We start from the raw sequence: 26,175 nt of genomic DNA, 5'->3' as shown, positions 1-26,175 counted from the left end.
GATAGACATTTGAGTCATTTTTATTATTATAGACATTTGAGTTGCTTCTAGGTTTTATTATTACTACTATTTTTAATATCTGTTCAGAGCAAATTATTCATGTGAAAATATGTTTTTAATTCTCTGTATACCCACAAGTGGAACTTCAGGGTCATATAGTAACCCTTTTTCTAATATTTTGGGAAACTGTTAAATTGTTCTAAGATTTCATCTTACTCCAATTAGAATGGCTATTATCAAGAACACAAGCAATAATAAGAGTTGGCATGGATCTGGGGAAAAGGGCACACTTGTACATTGCTGGGGTAGGCTTAGCTATCGCCTTAAACATTTATTATGTGATAAAAATAGTCAAAATTCTTTCTCCTAGCTTTTTTTAAACCTATAACTTAGTACTTGTTGACCACCCTATCCCTCCCTCTTTTCTTTCCTCAGTTTCTTGGAAGTGCCATTCTACTCTCAATTTCTACAAGATCAATTTTTTAGATTGCTTATATGAATAAGATCCTATAGTATTTGTCTTTTTGTCACAAATATTTCACCTATTTTAATGACCTCAAGTTCCATTCATGTTGTTGGAAATGACAGAAATTGGTTCTTTTTAATGGCTGAGTAGTATTCCATTATATATATGTACCATATCCTCTTTATCCCATGATAATGTGATTGAAATTTAGGTGTCTATTTCTTGACTATTGTTAATAATGTTACAGTAAACATGAGAGTACAGATGATTATTTGACATACTAACTTCAAATTGTTTGGATGCATATGCATCAGGAACCATGAAACCACTAGAAGAAAGCATAAACAAATACTTCAGGGCATGGGAATGGGAAAGGATTTTTTGAATAAGACCCCAAAAGCACAGGAAACAAAAGTGAAAATAGGTAAGATACATCAAACTACAAGACTTCTGCACAGCAAGGAAACAGTCAACACAGTGAACAGACAACTTTCAAGATGGAGAAAATCTGTGTAAAGTACACATCTGACAGTGGTTAATGTCCAGAATATGCAAGGCACTTGAACAACTCATTTAGTCTTGGTTTTCCAATATGTTGGCCTATAATAGTCTACAACTTCTTTATTCTCCCTGGTGGTTTCTGTATGGTCTATGGTGATATGCTCTCTTCATTTTTGCTTTAGTAATTTGAGTTTTCTTTTTCCTAGTAATCTAGAAAGATTCATTAATTCTGCTGATCATTTCAAAGAACTAACTTTTGAGTTTGTTGATTTCCTGTGTTCTTTTTCTATTTATTGTTTTTATCCCTATGCAAAATTTGGACTTACTCTGCTCTTCACTATGCTCAAAATGCCCATGGGAAAAGATGATGAGTCTCATGCATAATCTAATCACTTCAGGGGAAAGGTTACATTATTGATTTAAGAAATCATCTTTTTTAAGCCATGGGCATTTACAGTATATAGCTCTTGAAACACTTTTTAGTTGTCTCCATTAGTTTTAGTTTGGTGTGTTTTCATTTTTCTTTATTTTAAAGTGTTTTCCAATTTCTTTTATGAGAAATTTTTAAATCCATTGGTTATTTAAGAATAAATTTTGTAATTTTCACATATTTGTAATTTTTCTACCTTTGTATATTATTGATTTCTAGTATTTATTTCAAAATTTTTTAGTCAAAGAGTACTTTTCATAGTTTTAAACTTTTTCAGTTTATTGATGTTTATTCTGTCATCTAACATACAGAGGAAGCTCCCGTATGCATTTGAGAAGAAATTGTGTCCTGTGTTTGTATTTTCTAGAATTCCATGATTCACCTCAAATGCAAATTCTGCCTTTCTTAACACTTCTGATAAGTTCCAATTTTAACTTTCCATCTATTGTTTATGTCTTTCCAGTCCCCACCCTTCCTTCTCATAATGGCGTCCCAATTTTCTTCTTCATAGTGCCACTCATTTACTCTCCAGATACGTTATTCTAATCCTAGAACCTGAGCAACTGATTGGCTTAGAAAGGGTCATGTGACACTAGCAGGGTTGATGATATTCAATTCTTGGGTCTTAGTTAAAGCTAATAGTTGGGAACCCACAATCTTCCTGTTCAGGGACTTGCATGGGTACAATAAAGTTGGTATCCCTTGTCCACAGTAGGAGATACCTGGGTAGAGTTAAAGGAAACATCTGGGAGGAGCTAGGGCCAGAAGTTGACTCTCAATGGCATTGACAGAGAACTGGAATCTAGTCAGGTTAGAATCTGGAGTTAGTTCCAAATACACTTCAGTTACTTAAGGTAATAAATTCCCTTTATTCATGCTTAACTTGTTTGTGTTCTAATATCCACCTCCATAAACCATTTTTGCATCACCTGCCTACTTTTTAGATTCCTATATAGGTGAAAATTTGAACTAAATAACATGACTGTCCTTTCCTGTTTTAAGTTTCTGTGATTTGTGACCATAGCTTACAATAGCCCCTGAAATAACTTTTGGAATCTCTGTAGAGCAGGCTGTCCAGTGCTGAATCAATTTCTTGTGGGCACAGTTTTCCTGAAAGCAAACTACAGATAATCAATCATAGTATCTACTACCTCAGGACTGGCTTTGTGGGAATACAAAGAGAGATTTCATGCAAATCATTTAATGTAGTCCCTGATACAAAATAAGTAGTCAATATACATTAACTTTATAATTTGGACTCAGTGAAGACCTAACTCAAATAAAATAAAATTTAAATGATTAAAATTAATAGCCTTACACTAAAATTTTATTTTTCTAGTCTTTTGTTCAAAAAAAGTATGTAAATATTCAGTGTGAAAAGTTGTATTTGTTGAGATACATGCCTTGCATATCACATCTCTTAGAGTTAATAAAGTTACAACCATACCTGAAAATGTAATAGTTATCAAAATTAATATGGGGAAGACATATTGTTTAGTTTATTATTCTGTGACTAGGAAGTCTTTAGTAAACTGATTTGCTAAGCAACATGTTATGTAAATTTTCCAACTTACACAGTTTTCTCAACTCTCTATTTTAAATATGTCATAGTAAATGCTCATTTTTTTCAGTTATCTTCCAAAACGATATCATTATTGAGTTATAACTTAGCAATTAAATTTGATTTATAGCTACATTAATTAATTAACCTTAACAGTTTCCAGAACAGTTAATATTAGACTTTGGAAGACCAAACAATATTTTGTAATATTTAGTGCCACTGAAGTAGCATCATTAAGGAACAATCAGTAGCAGCATTTCAAATTTGTAGATATCACCTACCAAACCACAAATAAAATTAACATATTCTTGATTTGTTTTTTATTAGCTTTTACCATTTTACAGCATTCCCTTTTGAAAAGTTAAGATTAGTTGGTATGGATCTAGGATTTGTCATTAATTGAGTTTTCACGAAAGTGTGTGATAGACATAAATTTTATCTATTTAATGGGCTTCTGCACTATAATTTTAAAATATTTTGCTGAGAATGTTTTATCCGTGTTTTTTTCTAAAATACACATTTTGCTTTTAGAAAGGTCAGGCTGAAATGACTCAAATAATTTATGTGAGAATATGAATAATTAGATACACACATTCTTATAAATTTAAATTATTTCTTCTACACTAAAAATAAGATAAGTGTTCAGGAATCTTTAACACTTTTACCTACAAAGTAAAATATTGTGCACTTTTGATAAAAGTGCTATTAGATGCTGGGACAGCAACATAATCTAACTTAGACTAAGATTTAGTATTTTAGTTTTGTCCTACATTTGTAAAGATTGTGGTTCCATGTAACTTAAAATGTTATTTGGGATTTAATTTTTTTTTTTTTTTGTAGAAAAGTAAATTCGTGTTGAAAGGAAATTTTTAAAAAAAATTAGAATCTCTCTTGTTCTTGTAATTAAAGAATCAATAAAGGTAAACTGCCTTTTAGTCTCCAAAAAAGTAAAAAAATAAAAAATAAAATTAATAGCAATTAATTCAAGGCTGAAAATACTGTGTATTCTAAGTTAGATTACATTGTTCACTGTTATGTACAACCTCAATGCTCATTATCATATTGTGAGGTGATGAGAATATAATAAGCACTTTATATTGTACCAGTATACTTTTGTTACATGATTTTATTTGTTTGATTTCTTTGTCTAAGACCATTCTACCTTCATTTCTATCGCTAAGTAAAAGATTATGTAAAACTTACCATTTACAAATTCTAAAATGATAGCAGAAACTAAAATGGAAATAGCAATCCCCATGTGAAATTTCCTCCACAAAAGATCCATCTTCAGGTATTTAAAAAACCGATCCTTCAAAATTATTATATTTGTTTTGCAAATGTATACACATCCTAAAAATTTTGTTCTCACACCCTGAGAAACATGTCAGGATTCTATCATCATAGACCAATATCCTTCATAAATCACGATTATCTAATGAATTCATAATTTAAATTCAGTTTTAAATCAAAACTGTACATAAAATCTTTAAATCTTTTGCCTTATGTTTAACGGTAGTAATATATTTTTATTATGAAAAGAAAGAATGCTAAACTTTTGTTGCCCAGGTCAACATGGCCAATAAATTGATAACTGATTTGAGAGAGATATGTAAAATTCACTGAGGCACTCATGAACTATTTCAGCTGGAAGAAGAACCCTCAGTGTCTTACCAGGTTCCCAACAGACAGCACGCTGCTGAACTGTTCTGTCATGGGGTAGTGCTCCATGGCCATGAAGAGTGTGTTTAAGACGATGCAGATGGTGATTGCCAGGTCTACAAATGGGTCCATCACAACGAGATTGACAAGGTGCTTCACCTTTAACCATGGTTTACAGCAGTCCCAAATCAAACACATGTTAGCAAATTTATACCAGCAGGGTGGGCATTTCTGTCTGGATTCTTCAAGTTCTGGAAGAAAAAAAGTTAAAATTCTCATGAAAAGTGCTTACTATTTATTAAGCAATCTTTGGGTTAAACTTGAAGTAACTTTTTAAAAAATTCAAAGTTGTTAAAAGGCTTTATGGGTTAATCTCATGGTGGAGCAAGAAAAAACTTAAAATGGGTTTGCAGTCTCCCAAGGGTGGGCAAAGAAGGGCTAATAAGCTTTCCAAAGTTTTCATAGCTAACCACAGTTTGCAAGATTCCATCTGCATCATCAAACTGCTTGGTAACTGTCTTCGAGGCTTCCAGAATTAAACAGTAGAATTTACCTTAAATATACTCAAAGTTCATCGTGTGCCAGAGAGATCAAGAGGCATATATGTTATCAAAATTTCTTCTCAGTTGATGTCCTATAAACCTTATTCAGTCATGCTGAATCTCAGTTTCTTGGATTAGACATATTTGGGGGTTTCTGTTGAGATGATTTTGTCAGTGTATTAGTCTTGGTTAAAGTGTCTCACAGAAGGCTCATTTGATAGAGCTGTCATATTACACTCAGCAAAGTTCCTTCTCTCTACAATTTTCAATTTAACTAGAGGACACAAAAGAAGAGGAAATACTGAACCTAAGAAACCGGGATCCCCAGTGTTAGCTTAAATCAGCATTTCACAAAGTGGGATTTGTGTCCTGGCAAAAACAATAATAGGATTTTAGAACATACATAGAATTCACAAATTTTCATGGTATGCATTTATTTTAATGTACTGAAATCTACATATCAAATGGTGATATGAAATGTCATACTAAATTTTTAAGAAAAAAAATTACAATGTTCTTAAAAAGGATTTTAACTAAATAATAGGAGCAATAAAAAAGAAATGCAAAGATCTTTAAGGGATACCCACACTACTGAAATTTGGTAAACACTGACCAAGAATTTGGAGAATAAGAAAGTGGAACATTTTCTACCATCTCTTTTGGATAAGATGATCTATTAATAAACTCACAAGTGGGCAAAAGATGCAGCGTTTGTCTCTGCTGACGTCATTATTGCATACCCCATTACCTGCCCTGCCAAACATGGGACCACCAGTTCCCAGCACCGAAATAGTGAAGGTTTCTTCTTTTTCCACCCGATTAACTCTCGTCATTCCCTTTAGTATCATTATCATAGCAACTAGACCTTCACCCCTGCTAGAGTTTACTATGGTCTATATTTTGTAAGGAAGGAACCAACATATAAAATAAAGAATCATAACTATGGGTAATCATTTTCTTGTCCTGATGACAAACATTTGCCACTAACTAATACTTCATGTCCCTAAAGTAAAAATTGTCTCTTTGGATATTGAAATTCTTTAAATGGATCTTTTTACAAGTATTTGGGAAATAATAAAGAGTATTTGAATTTTCAATCAGAGAAAAATATAAATATAATTGTTATGCACTAATTACATTGTAGATGCTTTTGAAGATGCCCCCAAAACTTGATGTTTAATTTATGATAAATAACAAAAGGGAAACAACAAAATCTCACTTTGCCTCTATACTGTCAGAATACGTTTCTTTTATATGCTAGCTACCATATAGTAGAAAAAGAGAAGCAAACAGGAATATACAGAAAAACAAAAGAAATCAGAGGAAAGTTCAAAAAGGAAAATTCAGCAGGTATCATTCATCGTGACACTGGGGAGAAACTGGAGCAAAGTTGTGTGAGCTCTAAAATAAAAACATTCGATTATTCATTCCAGAAAAACAAAAACAAAAACAAATTCACACTTTGAAACAAAGCAAAGTAGACAACTACAGCCACCTCTCCATTATTCCTGCGTGGGTTACAACACTGAGAATCATCTACAGCTAAGTGTGTCCCTTTTGCTGGCTTCCTTTGATTTCTCTGGTGCCTCTAATTCACCCTCACACAAAGGTGTGACCAGGAAACTTATCTATGTGGTTTTGAATTAAAAAAAAAAAAAAAAGAACTAAGCTTAAAAAGCAGATAAGTCATTTTTGCTCATCCTCTATAGCTTCATTAACCATGAGGCTCTTCATTACTCTGGACAATGAAGATTTGACTGTAGTTAAAAAAGAAGGAAAACGAAAGTTGCCACTGGATCAGCAAGCCTGGTTTGTAAGAAGGAAAGGTGAACTTAATCTTAGAGGAAGCAATCAAAAATAAACAGATTATATCAACCAAGGAACCTCCTTACCATTATCAGCAACAAAAATGAACTATATTAATGCCAGCTCCGAAATACATTCTGTGCTAAGTATTGCTACCAACCTTGACCAATGCCACATTCCTCAGATATAAATGAGTAAAGAGAAGTCAGCCTTTCATTGTATACAACTGATGAAAAGGAGTAAAGTGTTACCATTGTCTCTCACAAAAACACAATGTCAAAAGCTCTGTAGATATTGAAAACAAAACAGTCTCAATCTGTTCCTTCCTAAGTTATTCTTGTTCCTAGAACATTCTTTCCATCCTAAGCAACACTACGTCCTGAGACATATTTCCATGGAGAAAGATGTGGGTACGATCATTTGGAACTTTGTATTTTTTATCAATGGACAAGTCCAATTTTGTGGTGGGTTGATGTTTTCTAAATAATTTCTTATGTTAGCTCAAACTTAATGCTATCGGAAGTGCAAAGTATGACTGTTGATTTAGACTTACCCTGTCTCCTTCTCTACTTCCTGCTTTAGGGAGCAGACATGCTGCTGACATCTGTAGCAGAACCACTGGCAGCTTCCTCTCAGTGGTTTTGCTATGGCAAGGAGCAGAAGACCAGAGAATCTTCAAAAGATTAACCTGGAGGGATAGGGAGGAGCAAGCTACTGGCAGCTGGGGGGGAAGAGGGAGTGCAAGCTAACGCAGGCGAGGTTGGGGAAGAACGTACTAGAGTTTAATATTCCATTGAAATCAGAGAAAAGATTTCTGATACTGCATTAGGACATTATGAAAATTGGGTCTTGTATAACTGTTTTGTCTGTGATGTGTACAGTCATCTACACTCTGAGGTTTTGTGGCTGTAACTTTTAGGTTTGATATAATGGGATCTTTGCATTCAGACTAGAGGAGAATTATTCCAGGGATCTACCCAATCTCAAGAGAAAGTGTAATAAACAAGTAATGCATGTGCATGTTGGAACTCTCTCAGTCTGTTTCTCCTTTTCTCTTTCTCTTTTCACATACACGCACACATACGCACACACATACACACACACATACACACACATGCATATACACACACACACACACAAACCACAAATGCACTTTCACACGTGGGAAGGAGTGCAAAGGGGAGTTAAAAAGAAGGAGGGGTAGGATATATTTTACGTCACAGTAGAGAGGAAAAATAAGGAGGAAAGGGAAAAGTGGGAGGACATAACTAATTTCACATGAAACTATTTTCCAAGTAGTTGAAGTTGACAGTCGCTGTTTGAATTCATTTATAATATGGAAAGGCAAAGACATGTGAATTAGAAAAACAACACATTAGAACAACTAATAGTGATAATATTTATTGACTTTCTTCTGCATGCCAAGTACATAGGTGTTTTATATATGGTGCCTTACTTAACCCTATAATAACTTTACGCCTAACCATCATTACCAACATTTTACTGACGAGGAAACCAGAATTCATAAAGTACCACTTTTAACATGTGGCAGAGCCAGGAATGAATCACAGATAATGTTGCTCCCCAAATTTTTATTTTGGAATTTGGTGATCCAGACTTCTAAACATAATGGGGACTACCCAGATAAAATCTATAATTAAAGAAAATGCAAATGCATTTTTTATGCTCTGATCAGAAAGAGGTGAAAGTAGGACTACAAAATTCTGAATGCTTTTCTTTAATGAGGTTAATGTCAGACCTTAATTTGCATTTATTTCATTTATATTTCTGGTTAGATCAATGGATTTTATAACAGTGTCAAGAGTTAATACAATTCCAGTGGGTTAGCATCATCATTATGATACACATTTATCATTACACTCTTTTCAATATCATGCACACAACATGCTTCAAGAGTTTAGAATTTAATCTACGAAAGTAGCATTCCAAATATACCTTGAATTCGCAACAGCTTCCTAAAGGCTAAATGTAAACATCTATGAGATAGTAGAATCCATGTGTTGCACATGGATTTTACTTTTACTTAGTAAAAGAAATAGTGATGATATGGTAACAAGTTGGGAGTATTTTCTTGGAATTTAAGAAAGTGGTTTTGCATCATTATCAAAGTACCACCAAGTAGCCATGGTGTAAGACTTCTGACATACCTTCCATGGTATTGGTCAAAATACTGGCTATACTCATTGCTCTTTGTCTTGATGTAGGATCTTCCAACAAATCCATGGAAACATGGTAAGAACTGGATCGTCTCTTCCTTATTTCTGTTTCAGTAGTCGTGCCCTAAAAATAAAATTTCAGACAAAATCACCTTTATTCTTGAAGGTAGCAAAACCCAACACATTCTTATAACAGATGCTACTTAACTAAATGTTCACCATACTTTCTCAGTCATAAACAGCTGATGATGAGATAGCTGGAATTATCACTCTTGGGGAGTGTTTGAAAGTCCATCAGATTCTGAGTTTTCTGGGATGTCTGGGTGAATTTTTCTATTCCCCCATCCTGGAGTCCTCTCCTGAAAGTACCATGTTTTCTATTGGGTAGATAATCTTTTGTTACTTCAACTAATTCAACTGAGGACTTCAGTCTGAAACATGTTCTTTTTTCATTTATTCCCAGGTTCAGTCATTAGTTCTTTATAGACATATTTTCATTGCTTTAATGTGTGAGAAAAAAAAAAATTTATTCCAGAAGTAAAATGCTTTTGTTTATTAGAGACAGGTAACATTTCCCAATATCCCTAATAGCAAAACTAAATTTTAACTTGTCTATAACTTTGTTAATGCATTTACAAATCAACTCTATTCACAAGTAACCCATCCTTGGTATTGAAACTCTTAAGAAAATAGCATCAATTTGGGGGCATTGGATTTTTACCATTTTTGTAGAAATAATATAATAATTGCAAACTTTCCTATTATAAAATAAGCTCATGGGGATTTCAGAAAAGGGCAGAAATTAATTTCTACTTCAGGAGTTGAAACAATGAAATTAATTATCACGGGACAAAAGGCAAAACTCAAGAATTTCAAATACAGGACAGAATGTATTAATAAGTCATTTTCAGTTCTCTGAGTATTTTTACTATTTCTAAAAGAGAAATTTGAGTGCTGTTCATCCATTTTGACTTTATTTTGATAAGAACAATTAACATTATTTTTATCTTTATTAACCTGAACACCTCTAAGTCATATATATTCAAAACCAAAATTTCCCAACTGATACGATTATCACTAATGGCGATAAGCATCCATAGATTCCTGTAAAATTAATTTTAAGGTAAAAAATAAGTAAAACTAATGAAAAAAGAAATATCTCCTCTCTGAAAATAATGATCTTCAAATGAAAATGGAGATTCTCAGAATTTAAAGTATTTAATTCAGAGAGATACAAAGTTTTAAGAAAAAGGGTCACATGAAGGTTATCTGTTCTTTTTTGCTCTATTCAAAACCATATTGTAGAACTCTTAATCTGGTTTTAACGATATATGCAAAACCTAATGGTATTCCTGAGGAAATTCTTAAGTTAATTTATCTCAATTGCATTTACGTGTTAAAGATCAGGAAAGCCTGTGCTCTGCAAGGTGCCACTTGACTGCAGCTGTTTATTTCCTGCCCTTGCCTGTGTAGTCCCAGGCCCTGCTTCATTTGTGGGCATATTCAGTTTATCCTGTGCAGCAATGCAGGGCCCTACCCTGAACACCTGGCTGCAGGAGTGTACAATGAAGGTGAGGAGGCAGGTCGCACAGAGATTGCAGGAGACTTTGTTTCATACTGGCCCCAGCTCTGCCTTCAGAGATTTACTCCATCTTCTCTGACGGCACAGATTTATGTGGATTACTGACAAATACCAGGTAGTTTCTGACAGACTGAAATTCTTTAATCTCCTTTGTATATACACAAAGAAATTGTGATTTTTTTTCTCAATAAATATTTATGAAGATCAGTGATGGTCATGGTTTGTTATGCATAAGAGCTACGTGGGATTTGTGAGAAAGATAGACAGACCTTGTTCACCTCAGAGTTTCAATCTGAGTAGGTCTGGGTGGGTCCAGAAATGTCCATTTTTAAAAAGCACCTTAAAAGATTCTACTGTAAGTAGTCTGAGAGTAAAGTATGTTTTGAGAAACTCTGGTTAAAAGGAAGTGTTTGTTTACTTAGCCATTGTTTCCCATTTAAGAAAATTCAATGGAAGGTAATATTTTAATATAGATAGAATATAAGTTCAGTAACCAGCACATCTGGGGTCAAATCTTAGCACCACCATGCAAAGTCCTCAGTTTCTTCCTTTGTAAAATGGGGATAATATTAGAAACTATTGTCAAGGGCTGTTGTGAGGGTCAAATGAATGCATATGTGTGAAGTGTTTGGGACAGCGTCTGGCACATAGTTCGTGACAGCTATTTTTTAGCAAAAGTTCACATGTCCTCTTCCCTTCACTACAAGTATCTACTTTTCTCATGGTTTTCTCTTACTTCTGGCTACTTGGACAACTTCCCTGGAAGAAAGGAGCAGGGAAAAGCCACACACAAAAAGTGAAGATCAGTGGTTATTTTTATAATCCAAAGCAAGAGACTTATCTAAGAGTTGACAACTAGCTTCATATTGTTTTAAAGTGGCTTCAAAGGGCTTGTCTACAATAAGTGGAGTTATATTGAAAAATCTTGCAAAGGAGATTTTTAATATGATTCTGAAAACTATAAAATATAATCAAATGATGCTGTCAGAGAGTGTGTAATATGTGTGTTTGATTTTCACGGTGCTAGGGATTTAACCCAGGAGCTCCCACTTGTAAATGAAATTTCATGTAATATCAGCATTGAAAGTGTCTTATGTTTTATGAAGGAAATGCCAGTAAGGTCCTGAAAGTGGTCTAGTATTTAGTCTAAATACTTTTCCATGCACTTGTTTGGGGCCACTTTTTTTTACAAAAAGAATTCATGACAGTAATATAAAATTTAAGTCTGGTCTAAAAATTAGGACATGTGACTCTAAACCAAGTACTTTTTTGAGAAACTGCTTTTACTAAAACAAATTTACAATGGCCAGGGTCAGTTGAGCAGATGCTAAAAATGTTACAACATTGACGTGCAAAGAGAGAGAAAGCTGCTCTAGGATATATAGATCTATTTAGTACTAGCATCTATTTCAAGTAAAAGTTTCAAATTCTCTTTTTAACAATGATGGCAAAATCCTTGAGATGAGTATTTATGTAATTTGTCCATATTAATTTTCTTGCAGTCAAATCAAGTGTATCAATGAAACATTTTGCTTGATAAATTGTTGTTTTGCCTTTTGGTAGGTTTTAAACTATAATCAAGATAAGGAAATACTTCTAATTCCATGAGACCTATCCTATGTTTCTAATTAATTTGTAAAAAAAAGTACGTGTAGAACAACTTGACAAGTTCTCAGCTTGATAAAACCAACTCTTGGCCTGTGAACAACAGACTCAGGAAAAATCTTAGATCTTAAAAATCAAAAAACAACACTCCTGCCTGCATCAGCCTCCTTCTTCACTCCCATCAACTGCAGCATTAGTTGGCCTCACCTCGGGCAGGAGCTGCCCAGCAGGAGAGGTGAGGGCAGAAGGGCCCCCGACCAGCGAGACCACTCCATTGCAGTCCACCGCGCTGTGCATCTTTCCATTCATAGGCAGGATGGGGAGCACCCTGGAGGCACGGCTGGCCTGGCTGACATTGCTGTGGCGCCGCTCTCCATGTCTGTGTGGCACAAACAGAGAGTCTCTTCTACTGTCGTTGTCCTCAAAGGTGCTGTGCTCGTCATCAGCAAAGTCGTTCTCGGAGCCAACATCCTTGGTGCGACCTCTGAAGCTGAAAAGGCTCGCCCTGCTGTTGCGTCTTGGAGAGAAAAGGGAGCCCCGGATGCTCAATAACGACTATGAATAACAAGGGAAGAGACAAAAGCAGAGGAGTAGAATCAAGACCTGGCATCCGGAAAACATGATTTGCCTCATTCTTTTGTAGACGCTGACCTATCTGAGTTACTGGACATATGTAACCACAGGCTCCTATGGTAACTGCGGGTGGCATTTCAGCACTTTCTTCTAGGATCACTTTTGTTTTGTTCTTTCTCCTTTATTTTCCCTAAGCTTTCTCATTTTCTTCTACTTTACCTGTACCTTAGTGGAGTCAGAAGTATTTCAGTGACAGTCTTCTGTTATTATGGACACCCAGAACAGCAATTTTTGCTACTCTTTTTTAGATGCTAATTTCACTTAACAATTGAGTGGAAAGCAACTAAATATGCACCTACATCTAGAGATTTTGAAGCCAAAAATATATTCAGTAAGAGCTCACAAGCGACCACACCCTGATGCAGATCTTCCCACAGAAGAAAATAAAATCCATCTTGCTAGTAGATCTGTTTAATTATAGTTCAGGGAGCAGCTTCTCCCCTTCCCTTTGCATATTTTATAATGATCTTCATGAATAAATTAAACAAATCAAGCTGAAATAACTGTATGATTCATTCCCTGATTTTCACTCTCCTGTCTCAAGAAATCTGAAGAGCACCCTATTTACAAAAACCTGGTTTTCACTAAGAATCTGATCACAATCATTTACAGTTTTGTAAATGGTGACCTTGACCTTTCCATCATGCCATTTACCTTGTTTTTTAGTCATAGCAGCATTGAGGAGAATGAACTACTCCCTATATTTACTAGTCTACTTTTGTAACCTCACTAAATTGAACACTTATTTTTACTTCACCAATATCCTCTTCTGTTGACAGTGCCCGTCTGTCTCAAACAATGCTCAACTCTCAGACCATTTAAATTGGGACACACTAATCCCAATTTCTTGATGCAGTAATCGGACAATGTCCCAGCTTCACCAACTAGTGCATTTTATACACTTGCCCACAAAGTCATTTAAAGAGGAGCACGGAGTCCTGCTTGGCCCATTGACAACTATGCCTTTCTTTTACAACTGTTAGGAAAGAGGTGCCTTTTCAATTAAGCTTGGTATTGCAGGGTGCTGGAGGGACCAGGACTGAGATATGGGGAAAGACTTGGTCACAATAAGGTTTGGAGATCCTGGATGAAGCCATGCCTAGAGCTACTCATGGACATTATTTACATGATCTAATGATTCTCTCTTTCTCTCTGTTTTTTTTTGTTTTTTTTTGTTTTTTTTTTTTGCTAAAGCCAGATTGAGTTGGATTTCTGTGATTATTAGCTCGATCTTTTTTCTCTCCACAGATATAAAGTCAAGTAAAATTATTATTCAGTTTTAACTATTTTGTAAAATTATAATTATTATCACTTTTCCATTCCCTGATCAATGAATATGCCTTTAATTTAATTTTTAAAATATGTTTTTAGATGTTGGTGGACCTTTATTTTATTCATTTATTTATGTGTGGTGCTGAGAATCAAACCCAGTGTCTCTACCACTGAGCCACAACCCCAGCCCCTAATTTTATTTTTGAGCCATCATTTGTTTCTCAACAATGTCTATAAATGTGAGAAGCTTCCTTATGTGATATTATTCATTATTTACAGAAAGAAGCATGTCTCTGAAAATTTACCTTCTTCCCCTGAAGAAGTCTTCTTTCCTTTTTTTGTTCTTATGTTATTTCATCCTATTATCAACTTCATTGTTAAGAATAATTCTTTCCTTTATTGCTTTCTATATGAGTGGTTATTTTTAAAAGCATCTCCTACACTGCACAATTTCTTGCATGTCTTTTTTCTCTCCATAGGGATTTGAATTAGCTGTGAGGACATTATAGTAACAGGATTTACAGGATTTGTGACCCACTGGTCATTGTTAGTGCAAAAGAAGAGCAGAAGAAATACTTGGTAGTTAGAAATAAAGAAGAAATTATTTATAGGTATCACTTTAGTAAGAGATTACAGTTTAACTACAAGAGTAAGAGATTATAGTTTAACTACTCCATACAATTAGAACTACAGAAGTTTGGAAAGAAATATGTTATTATATTGCATACAATATTTCTCAAGAGTCAAAGTTTATTTAAACTGTACAAGAGTGTATTTGCATGTGACTGCTATATGACAAATGGTTGCACTCCTGTTAGCATCAATTTCTTATGCTTATATTAATTTCATGAATTTATTGTAATCAAATGCTGTTCCACAAGTAAAAGATGACCAATAAGAAAAATCCTTTATACCAACAAATCTCTAGAAAACAGAACACCTGGTTTATCACAAATAAGGAAGAAAATAATAACTTCAGAAGGTCAACTCTATCTTTAAAAGGCTTCAAAACAAAATACTCAGATTATCTTAAGACTTGATTAGAGTTTGCACTCTTAACTTCCTTCTCCCCCCCATTCCCACACCAACAAATCAAATGGAAGTCTAAGAAATAATTCATATTTCCACCTACTCTACTGAGGAAATTGTAATCTTACAGTAAAAGCCTACATTGGGTTTTTTTTTTTTCAGTATGAAAGCAGAAATGGTTATGAACACAATCTCTTTTTCCATCCCATCATAACAAAATGGTAGTTCTTGATATTTTTGAGTCTTAGACCTTTGAAAAGTCTAATTGAAGCTAAGGGCCCTCCATGCTGCACCTAGGTTAAGCACATCTACTTGGTTTGATGATTTTAATATTGCCTTAAGAGCAGGCAAAGTGGGGTTAGTGGGATTTTGAAGTTCTCTTTCTCTGTCTCCTGCTGTCACCCCATCCCTTCCACCCTTTCTCTCCACTTTCCTTTTCTTAACCACTTGTTTGTGAGACTGCTTAAGAAATAAATGTCATGTGTTATAAGTTGGTGATCACTTGTAATGCCCAACTAGCTGGGAAACAGGCATGCCACCATATGGAGAAGACAGTACTGGGGAAAGATTATCTTTGCAGAAATGGGAGGGCCAGAGCCTACCCTTCCTGGGCTTCACAATTTTTCCTGGAATTAGTTACACTGTATTTGAAATATTGAATCTCTGTAGTAACTGTTGATGATGTTTCTAATTTAGGCTACCTTAGGATATAATTAAAACAAATTTGGGCTAATTTAGGTTATGATTTAACCTAGGCCAAAATAACCTCCCTTCCTTCCTCCCTCCCTCCCTTGCTCCCTTTCATTCTTTCTTCTCTTCCCCCTCTTACCTTCCTTTTTTTTTTCTTTGTGAAATGACCATTGCTTTAGAAAGAAGATCTTTTTTTTAAAGGGATTCATATTTATTGATTAACGCTTCTCCCAATAAAACGACAACAGTTGAGAAAAGGCAATGACAGAGAACATGTAAACATTTCAATATAATTAAAAATGAATTATATTTTAAATTTTAATTCAACCCTATTTATCTCATCTCATAGTGTTATTTGGATTTGGAATGAATGAAGTTGACCTACAAAGGATGTATTTATATTAAAAGTAATGTTAGGGAGACTGTCTATACTAAAAAAGGTATAAAGCACAAGTGTAATCCTAGATATGTGTATATTTTAAATGAAATTAGATTATAAATTTCCTTATCAGTTTTAAAAAGTATTCTTTGTAGAATGTCCGATAAAGTGGAACATTCAAGGGTTTTGCGGGTCAGGCCAAATTTGAATAGTACCTCAGCCCTTAATAATTATATGACATTGGGCAACTACTTAACTTCACCACACCAAAACTACAGTGAAAAAATACTATACAGTTTGGGATTGTAGTTCAGAGGCAAGGCTTATATGCACAAGGCTCCAGGTTCAATCCCCAGACTGGAAAAGAAAAGAAAAGAAAAGAAAAGAAAAGAAAAGAAAAGAAAAGAAAAGAAAAGAAAAGAAAAGAAAGAAAAGAAAAGAAAAGAAAAGAAAAGAAAAGAAAAGAAAAGAAAAGGAAAGGAAAGGAAAGGAAAGGAAAGAAAAGAAAGTAACAACAATACTACTAATAATACTAGGTACCAGAGTTGTTAGCATTAGAATAGTGTAAAAATAATGCACACTTAAAATAGTCACTCAACAAAGCATACACCTTCTCCTCTTCATTTCTGAAAATTTGAGATGATAATAAATTCAGTCCCTGCCTGGGTTGAAATAATAGATTCAAACAAACTTATGTTGCAAATAGCAATGCAATGTGCACATAGTAGCATCAGAATCACGATCAATGTTGTAATAGTTATTGTTACTATATGGACATTAAGGTTTCACTCCTGGTGAAACTGTCATCTGAGGAACTGTGTATTCCTGGGAATTCTCTTGGTAATTTTAAAAGATCCTAAGTTTTAAGTTTTCAAGAGCTTGTGTGGGTGCATAAGCCTGAGACATCTGGTGATGTATATGCTGCAGTATATAAATCTGCATGTTCTTTGAATGCAAGTCCTATGTTTAACATCAGACATGGAAAATCAAGTACAATTAAGCATCACTGTTTATTTAGTGTTATAAATCTTCCTCTGTGCATTTCTACCAAAGAATTCTGACTACACTTCTAGAAAAAGTGTGCTTCAGTCCCCTCTGAAACAAGGGCATGAAGTGCACTGGCATGTCAAGTTTGCACAGGGATGGGACCAACTGCACAGATGGTCTGAAAGTGTCCCTGATATACTTCTGGGGCCCTGCCACTCAGAAAACCCAGTTCACTGGGTCCAGGCACAGAAGCTAAGAGTGATGGGAACCATCTGCTGATAATTCCTCTGTGGAAAACTGCCCAGAGAGGCTTAAGTCTTCAAAAAAAAACCTCAAAACCATAAACCTTCCCAAACTCAGTGGGATCTAAAATCCCTTCTTGGGATTCCAAAAAAGTTGTAAAACTCACATCTCTGAGGCAACAACCAAAACACTTGATGGCCACTACCATTCTGAAAGCATTTGTGCCATCCAAGGGAAAGGCAGCTTTTCCTCTATCAAATCCTGGCATATACTTTGAAAAATCTCATTATGAAAGTGCAATTTATGTCACCTAATATGTTTTACCTGGTGTGGAGAAGAAAATCTCTTTTCATATGTCAGCCTACTTCCTTCTAAGGAAAACCGGAAGCCTTTTCTTCTTATACTGTCTTCAGATTCTGATTTTCGGACTCCATCTTCCTTCTCTTCTTCTCCAGACTGTTCTTTCTGTTTCTTTTTCTTTCTTCTGTTTTTCAGCTCTTTTTCACTCTTGGAGCTCAACTTCGATGCTACTGAAGAACTCTCGGAGAAAACTCCTATCCCACCCGCACCACTGAAGTCCCGGGATTCAGCAGATGCGGCTGCAGCTGCTGCCTAGAAGGGCACAAAGCAAATGGCCAGTGCAGATGAACATTTAAATGTGTCTGTGTTGCTGCTTCATTTTTCTTTAATATAGTATATGGTCCTGGGAAGCAGTTCTCACTTTGTTCTATATTTGAAAAGCAGTACTTGTTCATTAGACTGAACAAAAACCAAAATCAACATACACATGAATGTTGACGCTTGTGAATGAGGACAGCCCATTGTGTGTACCAGTTATCTACAACATGAACGAGACACAAAAATGGCATCCCATCTCTCAATGATTTAAGCAATACTTTAAGAAGGAAGAATTAAGTTAAAGATTTCCTATTTAAATCGGAGGTAGTCATTTGCCTTGCATCACACCTCAACTTGGCAAGGACTTTAGTGCTAGACTGAATTATTGAATTTAATTCAGTTGAGTATTTGATTTTAATAAACTTTTTGCTTTCTGTTTATATTGAGAATTTCAGTAGGAAATGAACAACACAGACATATTAAAGATGTGTATTAGGGAGTCCTGGATCAGGGGTCTACCTTTATCTATAAATTATAATAGTACAGTTTTTGAAAAAAATACAACCAAGGTTGGTCCTACTATCTCAGCATAACTTCCTTCTGTGACTTTTATTTAGGGATAGTTAGAGACAGAAGGCAATTGCAATCAATAGCCAAGAAGAGACAAAATAAGGCAATTGAATGAGTTGATGCTATAAGTCAGGTAAATATAATTAAAGATATACTTGCCTCATTTTGAAGACTCATGTCCAAGTTAAAGGGTGGATAGTATAAAATGTTAGTGTTCTAGTGATTTCTTATTAACCAACAAACCTGTTTTTACATATTTCATGTGCAGGAGAAACAAACATCAAATAATCTTTGCCTTCTAGACTCTATGAAATAATCTTCTTGGTTTGACTCTAATTTTCGGAACTTTCCCACTTGTATCGACCCTATCATGGAAATAGCTATAACTAAATTCTTCCCTGGAAGGTTAAGAAAATAGTCTGATTGAAGGGTATGTAGGTCTTCCTACTTTATGAACTTGTGTTAATGAGGGTGTTAATTATTTTCTCATAGTGAGACAAAAAGCAGTTATACTTTTCCATGTTTGATAGTAATGACCAAAATAAAGTGCTAAGTTAACAGCCAAATGGGTTCCTTGCACTACACATGACAGGTCTCTAATGTCAGCCATCATGCCACCAATCCTAATACTTAGGTCAGAGAATTGAGATGGAAACAGAAGGTTCCTATGCTTGCTAACTATACCTGAGCTTCTTCTTGCTGCTTTTTTAACTGCTCAAGCATCTGCTGAAATTCTGCCTCCTTCTGTTCTGCCTCTTCCAGTGTGGCCTGATTCTGTTCCTCATAGGCCATGGCCACCACAGCCAGGATCAAATTTATTAAGTAGAATGAGCCCAGGAAAATGACTAGCACAAAAAATATCATGTATGTTTTCCCAGCAGCACGCAGTGTCTGTAAAAGGGGAAGAGACATTTTAATAAATTTCACATTGGATATTACAAACTCCCACTCTAAAGCAATAAAATATTCTACAGCAATTTTCTTGATCTCTGTATTTCACACTTCATGCTTCCCAGAAGAATCATTATGTCTGTTCTCACCAGTTGATAAAGATTTTCCCAGAAGTCTTGAGTCATGAGACGGAATAGAGACAAGAAGGCCCAACTGAAGGTGTCAAAGCTTGTGTAGCCATAGTTGGGGTTCCGTCCAGCCTTCACGCAGATGTATCCTTCGGGACACTGGCTGTAGTTAGGTTAGAGCAAGGAGAGGAAGTCAGCAGCTGTAAGCCCACTGATCGGTTTTTCTGTTCCAATGGATGCCAGTCTGTTCAATATAGATTCTAGAGAAAGCCGTTCCTCTAACCTTACCCAGCACTCCACCCTTCAGTGTGCAAACTGATTTACCATAACAATCTGTTAAGTTTATTTTGTGGATTTTTCTGTGATTCATAACTGTCAAGTTATATTTATCACATCTCCATATAAAAGCAATCATATCCTGATTAATGTCTTCTGTGACTAGAAGACTTGACCAGATAAATAAGTCTACAGGGAAAGTTGATATTCACTGAGGACGTCTTGAGGCAGAAGTGAGTGTGAGTGTGGGGTATATTATTATGCCCACTTATCATATGGAAAAATACAAAGATTAGGGAAGGAACAAATCTATGAGGCAATTTCACACTGTGTTTTTGTTTTTATGCACTTGGCTTAAATGTGCTAGACATATAGTTACCATGCCTCAGATATCGACATTATCTTCAGAGATTTTGCATTTTAAGCCATGGAGAGTACATTAGCATAAATAAAATGTCACATATCTACCAGTATGTGCTTATGAATTCTATTAACTTAAGCTTCTTATGTATATGCACTGCTTTTCTCTCTATTTTCCATTGAGCTAATTTGGAAGATTAGATGCGACCCAGAATGGAAAAATAATTGCTGTATATGAGTGTGTGAAGGAGGTGAGAATCCACACTTACCCTGGCTATTCTGAGAACCAGTGTGAAGTGGAATTTATGAAGTGCTTTGAATGAAGAGTGTATGGGGCTGGCTGGGTGGGAGGTGACAAGTTATTGAGGCTGAAGGAGCAATGAGGGCTGAGAATCAATACGAAGCACAACTTACCCCGCATCTGAGCTGTTGCCACAGAGCAGAGCATCATTTTGCCCTTCCAGAAAATAAAAGTGACCTATTTGAAGAGAAAGGAATAGAGAGAATCATTAAAAAGACTTTAGAACACTTTGGCATTACATTGTGCTTAGGTAACAAAACCTACAAATGTTCTCAATCACAACAAGGTAAATAAAATAATAAATATGTATGACTAAAAGATTTTCATAGTAAGTAGTTTCATAATATAACATTTTTGATTAAATATGTGTTTAGAAAATTTACTTTAGAAAGAAACATTTCCAAAGGAATAACTATGATAGTATTTTCATGTCAGTATTTATTGCAAAAAAAAAAATGCTGAGAAATTAAGGCTGCTTTTTGGAACAAAGTGAGAGAGGGAAACCTTTTTTTCTAAGTGTTTATAAGCAAATAAATTTTTACTTTACAAAAACTTTTTGCCTGGATGCAAAATAATTCAAACTTTTTTTCCCTACCCATTTTCACTTAATTTCTTGTGAGAAATGGGCTTAAGTTTTTGTTCCTACTTCCAATGTTCTGTTCTGGGATTTTGCTTGATTTCTATCTTTCAAGTGAAAAAAAAAATGAACTTTTTATTTTTGGAAATAAATGTCAATTATATCTAATTTTTATTTTTAAAGAAATAACATTGTTTTTATAAGGTACAGAGATGAGCTCAGGAAACATACAAAATGCATATTTATATATTCACAAACAAAAACCTGAAAATATGCATATAAACAAACACACACATATATGAACTTCCCAAATTTATTATGTTACTATTTAAGAATACTTTAGTCCTTTACTCAAGGATATTCTAATAGACGATGTAGGTAAATCTGTGTCATATTTTGTAAACAAATTTTAGATTCTGATGTCAAAATAAATATTAAAAATAATTCTATGGGTTTGATGCCCCCAGTACTGCCAAAAAACAAAATAATTCTAGATTTTTATAGATTTAAAGACAAGTTCAATACACATGATATCAAGAATATACATGACTATTTCATATGTAGAATATAATAGGTGATTATTTTCATGTCTTAATCAAGAAGTATTTTCTGAATACAAAAATAGAAAAAAATGACAACAAGTTTGTTTATTTGATTGCCTAAAATTTAAAATCACTTAGGCATCAAAAACAAGCAATAAGATGGAAAACAAGTTGGGGAATTTACTGGCCAAAATAAAAGACAAAATTTTAATATACTTGATAAATTAAAAATTCCATATGAATTCCTCCAAGGTAACTGATAAAGAATGGATAAAAAGTCAACAGATGATTCACTTTGTAATTACTTAATGATAGTATTAAAAGTATTTTGATTCTCTAATAATTGAGGAACAACAACAACAACAACAAAAAAAGAATACTGTGGTCCATTTTTCCTTCTATCCAAAGATTTTAAAATGCAAAAATAGTCAATATTAGTGAGAATTCTGTAAGACAGATACTGCTGTAGGGAGTATATGTGTATAGTCTTAATCTGGTTATACCCTGTCATCTGTCCAAAATATTATAATAAAAATTGATCTGAGGGAAACAACCAGAAATAGAAAAAAAATTTATGGGCAAAGCTTGTCATTATACTGTTATTATATATTAATAAATGTGAAACCTCATAATTAGTTTTTAGATTTATTCATTTATCCAATGAATTTTTTCTCTCAAATATAAATCTTCGTAAGAATGTTAACTTTTTAAACAGTACTATAATGTGAGAAGTGATACAATTTCTTATACTCCTAAAATACATGTATACCATGTAGGATATCTCAGAGTAAATATTCCAGCGGAGTATGGGTAATCAAGAGACCAGAGGAATTTGGCTAGCCTAATAGTACATGAAGAGGAAAGGACTGGGGCTACCAAAGAACAGAGAGGTTGGTCTCAATCATAAGAAATAATGCTGAAGTATATGACCTCTTATAATTATTCAATAATTATAATTGTGCTTAAAATAAAATCAAATTACAACTATAATACAATGAATGACACCAAAGGAATGAATTGGAATATCAACAAGTGAATGACTGAACCAGGATGCGTAACTTTCTGATTCGTGTACAAGTTCTGGTGGCTTCTTAGCAAGTGGTTTCTCTACTTCCGGATATAACATATATTCTCAATGGATGTGTTGAGTCAACCAGATAGGTACAAATTATTTTCCTCAGTGATCTTAATAATATATATCAGCATAATACACTGAAGGGCTCAAACTATTGACTCATTTATTAAGATGTATGAAACTCTTCACCTGTTTATATAGTATAGTATGGAACTGCTTATCACAATGGTTTAGAAAAAGATAACATATTTTCAAATGTAATTTTCTTATAACATAGAAAAAGGAGTGAGATATCATTGGATATCCCTATTATATGAAGTAAATTGTCTTAAATTAGTCTAAGTTATGTTGTTCCCATCAAAGTGAGATAATTCCCACCATACATTTAATATTTAAAGAACTCAGCAACTTAATGGTTAAAAGAGTATATCTTACTTTTATCCTCAATGTATTCATCCCAGTTAAACATGCTCACTGTCCTATTGAAAGTGGTACCGTTCCCATCCAAGGAGTTATTAAAGAAGGAAGTGATGTTTATTTCAAAAGAAGAATTATCTGGGGGCCATTGCAAACATTTATTCCTCAGGTTGCCCATGAAGAGCTGCAGGCCTATCAGAGCAAACACACTGAGGCAGAACACAGTCAGGATCATGACATCCGAGAGCTTCTTCACTGACTGGATCAGGGCCCCCACGATGGTCTTCAGGCCTACAAACAGAGCCAGAGGGAGGAATTTTAATGCACTATTCAATAGCTACTTTACTAAGAAAAAAAAAAAAATCATGAACTTGTCCTGGAAAATAAAAATGTCATGCAGAATGCCAACAATATTAGTGTAATGCTTGTGATTGAATAACATTTCATGAAAAGCCTGCTAGCTGGTGAAAATGAATGAAAGCAGAACTTGTATGTTCATTAGAAAACTGTGAAAGGAAATGAACTAAATGTGTGTTTCCAAACACTCCTTAGAGCAAAAGAAATGAATTTGTTATTCATGCTTAAACTCAACCTTGTGTAAATATTTTGCTTTTATTTGCAGATGTCTTACTCTCTAACCCCTCATTGGTTTTAGAAACGTCGATAGGAATAGAATAATGAGAAATTTTGCAGTCATTGAATTATGAGGTTATAAATTAGTGAATCTGAAATCTTGAGTATGGGTTTAAAAAAAGGAAGACATCTGAAAACTGAGCCCCATGCAGCACTCATGCTATCCCTTGCTCTTTTATTTACCTGCAGTTAAAAAGATTGCCAGTTTTGGGCCTACATGGTCAAATTCGAATGACCATGGTCAGTTTGAATGTCTCTTAGTTTAGCTTCTATTGCAGAAAGCTTGATGTTACAGAATGCAAACCAGGTAGCCTGATACTGCAAATGCCTCATGCAAAATTTGTTAAACTCAAAGGCTGATTTAGAACAGTCGAAAAGAAAGCAACTAGTAAAAAGCAAAGAATCAAATCCATCCAAAATATGATGTACCAATTCTTGCTTTTTACATAGTTATTTGCGGTATGCACCAAGCAACGAGGCTCCTGCCTAAGGAAAGCAGTGATGTAGCACCAGTGCAGCTAAAGTCAGCCTCGGTGTTTAACCTAGCTCTCACCTGGAATCACTGAAATAGTTTTCAATGCTCGGAGAACTCTGAATGTTCTCAACGCTGAGACATTGCCCAGGTCCACAAACTCTGTCACATATCTGCAATAGGGAGTTCACACACAAACACAATGACAGAACACAAGAAACAGTTGGAGATATAAGGAGCCTACCACCTTATACCAGTTTCTTCTTACCTGGGATTACAGAAATAGTTTTCAAAGCTCTCAAGACTCTGAAAGTTCGAAGAGCTGAAACATTGCCTAGGTTTACAAATTCTGTTACATACCTGTAGAATTAAATCAGAGTTATTCAGAATTTAGGGAAATCTAAGTCTACCTTGGTCTTTAATCAAGACCATTTCAACTTCGATGATTGTTGCTATCAAATTTCCCAATTAAGAGAAAAATGGCATTGTCATTGATCATAATCTGTTATTTGGGAGATGTAATATCATTACTTTACAGTGCTAAGTGAAACCAAAGCCACAGAATTTATTATGATGGTTCCTAATTTCTCCAAACTGAATAATTTGACTGGAAGAAAAATACTCTAAACTCACAAGATAACTAAAGAAAAATTTCAATCTGCCAAGGGAAGCCACCAAGAAGAAATATAAACTCCCACCAGTGATTTACTCTTCCAGGAAAGAAAATGTATGAAGAAACTTACGCAAAAGTAATGACTGTGAAATCCAACCAATTCCATGGATCCCGAAGAAATGTAAAGTCTTCTAAACAAAAGCCCCTCGCGAGTATTTTAATAAGTGACTCAAAAGTATAAATTCCTGTAAAGGTGTACCTGAGAGAAAATAGTCAAACTTACATTAAAGATCTTTTGACCTTACGCAATTTACATGAACACACTTTTTTTTTCCCCTTATGGGTGATAGGGATTGAACTTAGGTCTTCATAGATGCTAAGCATATTTTCTACCACTGAGCTATGTTGCACTCTGGATGTGTACATATCTTTTTTTTTTTTTTTTTTTTTTTTTTTTTTTTTTTTTTGTGGTACTGGGGATCGAACTCAGGGCCTTGTGCTTACGAAGCAAGCACTCTACCAGCTGAGCTATCTCCCCAGCCCCTGGATGTGTACATATCTTAAAGGTTGACTTAAACAACAAATAAAACAGAGGTTTGCACATTGGTCTCCCTACAATATGGAGTGCAGTTAGGGTGTAAGGCAAAAAGTACCATTAAATTCTGAAAGACATTATTATTGAATGTAAATAAATGAATATTGTACTGTCTGTATTAATTAATTTAAAGGATCCAAATAATAAAATTCTATATGATGATATTATTTGAAATATACTATCAATCTGATATAATCAAATAGAAATTATTCCCAAAATGAATGGAACATATGTGTTTCATAGAATATGCACCATTAAGGACCATGAAATAGATAATACTAACACATAAAACTGTGATAACATGAGAAAAGGAATATAGGTTAAACATAATTTTTATTGGTAGGTATTAGTAATATTTGGTAATGTTTAACAGAAAAAACAAGGAAGCTAAATGGCTACAAATATTAACAGTCAACCCACTGAAGTAGTCTGAATAACTGAGAAAGCCTTGGCAAGCTTTGTCCTAGAGGGAATCAGTGATGGAAATGAATTTGAATCTGTGTCTGGTTTAAAGTAGCTGGCATGATTTGTTAAAGAAACTGAAA

At 34.5% G+C, this 26,175-nt stretch overlaps 1 protein-coding gene across 3 annotated transcripts in view; it reads right to left on the bottom strand.

The window, feature by feature from the left end:
- LOC124979573 (sodium channel protein type 2 subunit alpha) overlaps positions 1–26,175 on the bottom strand; it is a 139,348-nt gene that overhangs the window by 52,380 nt on the left and 60,793 nt on the right. For 2 of the 3 annotated variants that reach the window (XM_047543928.1, XM_047543927.1), the window contains 10 exons: positions 25,166–25,294; positions 24,504–24,595; positions 23,336–23,608; positions 20,820–20,883; positions 19,791–19,932; positions 19,435–19,641; positions 17,887–18,174; positions 12,537–12,884; positions 9,134–9,266; positions 4,630–4,868 (listed from right to left, as the gene is read on the bottom strand). In XM_047543928.1, coding sequence (XP_047399884.1) covers positions 4,630–4,868; positions 9,134–9,266; positions 12,537–12,884; positions 17,887–18,174; positions 19,435–19,641; positions 19,791–19,932; positions 20,820–20,883; positions 23,336–23,608; positions 24,504–24,595; positions 25,166–25,294 — 1,915 coding nt within the window. Of the gene's footprint in view, positions 1–4,629; positions 4,869–7,518; positions 7,611–9,133; positions 9,267–12,536; positions 12,885–17,886; positions 18,175–19,434; positions 19,642–19,790; positions 19,933–20,819; positions 20,884–23,335; positions 23,609–24,503; positions 24,596–25,165; positions 25,295–26,175 lie in introns of those variants that run through there. The other variant, XM_047543929.1, reaches the window with a different exon arrangement.

The sequence above is a fragment of the Sciurus carolinensis genome, chromosome 3, assembly GCF_902686445.1.
Source record: "Sciurus carolinensis chromosome 3, mSciCar1.2, whole genome shotgun sequence".
Classification (NCBI taxonomy): domain Eukaryota; kingdom Metazoa; phylum Chordata; class Mammalia; order Rodentia; family Sciuridae; genus Sciurus; species Sciurus carolinensis.
Note: the sequence above shows the minus strand (reverse complement) of the source record. Positions and strands in the feature narration are given on the sequence as shown.